Source organism: Bison bison, unplaced genomic scaffold, assembly GCF_000754665.1.
Source record: "Bison bison bison isolate TAMUID 2011002044 unplaced genomic scaffold, Bison_UMD1.0 scf7180017847241, whole genome shotgun sequence".
Lineage (NCBI taxonomy): Eukaryota > Metazoa > Chordata > Mammalia > Artiodactyla > Bovidae > Bison > Bison bison.
The window spans coordinates 21,379-22,740 of NW_011477814.1; the positions used below are offsets into that span (position 1 = coordinate 21,379).

Here is a 1,362-nt window from a genome sequence, read left to right on the forward strand (position 1 = left end):
CTTCAATATTGCGTGGAAAATTGTAATTATATACGTGTGTGACATCACTGACATCAAGACCTCTGGCTGCTAAATCGGTAGCAATCAGTATTTTCACTCTCCCAGTTCTGAAGTCTTCTAATGCTTGGTCTCGATCACTCTGTTCCCTGTCACCATGCAGGGACTGGACAGGTATGCCTTGAATACTTAAATCACTTGACAAGTCATCAGCCACAAGTTTTCTGCTGACAAACACGATGACTTTGTCTTTGGGTGACAGACTCTGTAGGAATTCTTTGACCAGAGATCGTTTTTCCTCTTCAGTGGTAACAATTATGTTTTGCTTCACAGTATTTACAGTAACTAGATCCAGAGTACCAACATAAACAATCATAGGCTGTTTCAAATAAGACTGGGCCAATCTACGGGTAGAGTCTGGCCAAGATGCGGTTGTCATAACAGTCTGTCTATCTGGGCGCACATCTAATAAGATCTTCATTATTTGGTGTTCAAACCCCAGATCCAGCATTTTATCTGCCTCATCCAAGACCAAGTAGGTTATGCTTCTTAGGTTGACAAAATTATTCATTTGTAGATCATTCAGTCTTCCGGGAGTTGCAATAATGATGTCTACACCTTTGGTAACATCTTGTATTTGTCCTTTTCTGTTTCCACCACCATATATACAAACACTTTTAAGACCTTTATATAAGTACTTAGAACATTCAGCTTCTACTTGCAGAGCTAATTCTCTAGTGGGTGTAAGGACTAGCATGCCAGGTCCATTCCTTTGCTTTCTGGATACTGGTTGAGAATGAATATGTATAAACCCAGGCATTAAATAGGATAGTGTTTTGCCTGTTCCAGTTTGCGCAATCCCTATAAGATCTATTCCTTGTAGAATTATTGGCCATGACTGAGACTGAATTGGCGTTGGCTTTTGAAAACCAGCTCTCCTAATGCTTTGCATAATCTCAGGATATTGTTGGAAAGCATCTTCGAATGTACAGGTGGGCTTGGGTATGGGACGTTTCTCACCCTCTGTCAAGTCATCACACCTTATGTTGAAATTTTCCTTTCTCCAAATTTCCACTTGGGCTTCAGACAATGAGTGTGTTGCTTTGGATTCTATGTATAAGTTTTTCTTAATTGGTGGTAAATCTGCCCATTTTCTTTTCTTCCACTCTACCACTCCAGCTTTTACTTGATCCCAGTCTATCCGTGGCTGAGCTGCTCTAGCAGTGACATCTTTTGGCTGGGCGGCTCTGGGCTGGGCCACTATGGCCGCATAGTCTCTAGGCTGGGCCATTCTGGTGTCTTTGGCCTGAGCCTCTCTGGCCCCATGGTCTCTGGGCTCCGTCCCTCTGGTGGCATCATCATCTC

At 42.7% G+C, this 1,362-nt stretch overlaps 1 protein-coding gene across 1 annotated transcript in view; it reads right to left on the reverse strand.

Moving 5' to 3' along the window:
- Position 1: 1 nt before the first annotated feature.
- DDX53 (DEAD (Asp-Glu-Ala-Asp) box polypeptide 53) overlaps positions 2 to 1,362 on the reverse strand; it is a gene marked incomplete at both ends in the record, with an annotated part of 2,051 nt that continues 690 nt past the window's right edge. The window contains one exon of the mRNA XM_010842242.1: positions 2 to 1,234. Within this exon, the coding sequence (XP_010840544.1) occupies positions 2 to 1,234 (1,233 nt within the window). The remainder of the gene's footprint in view (positions 1,235 to 1,362) is intronic.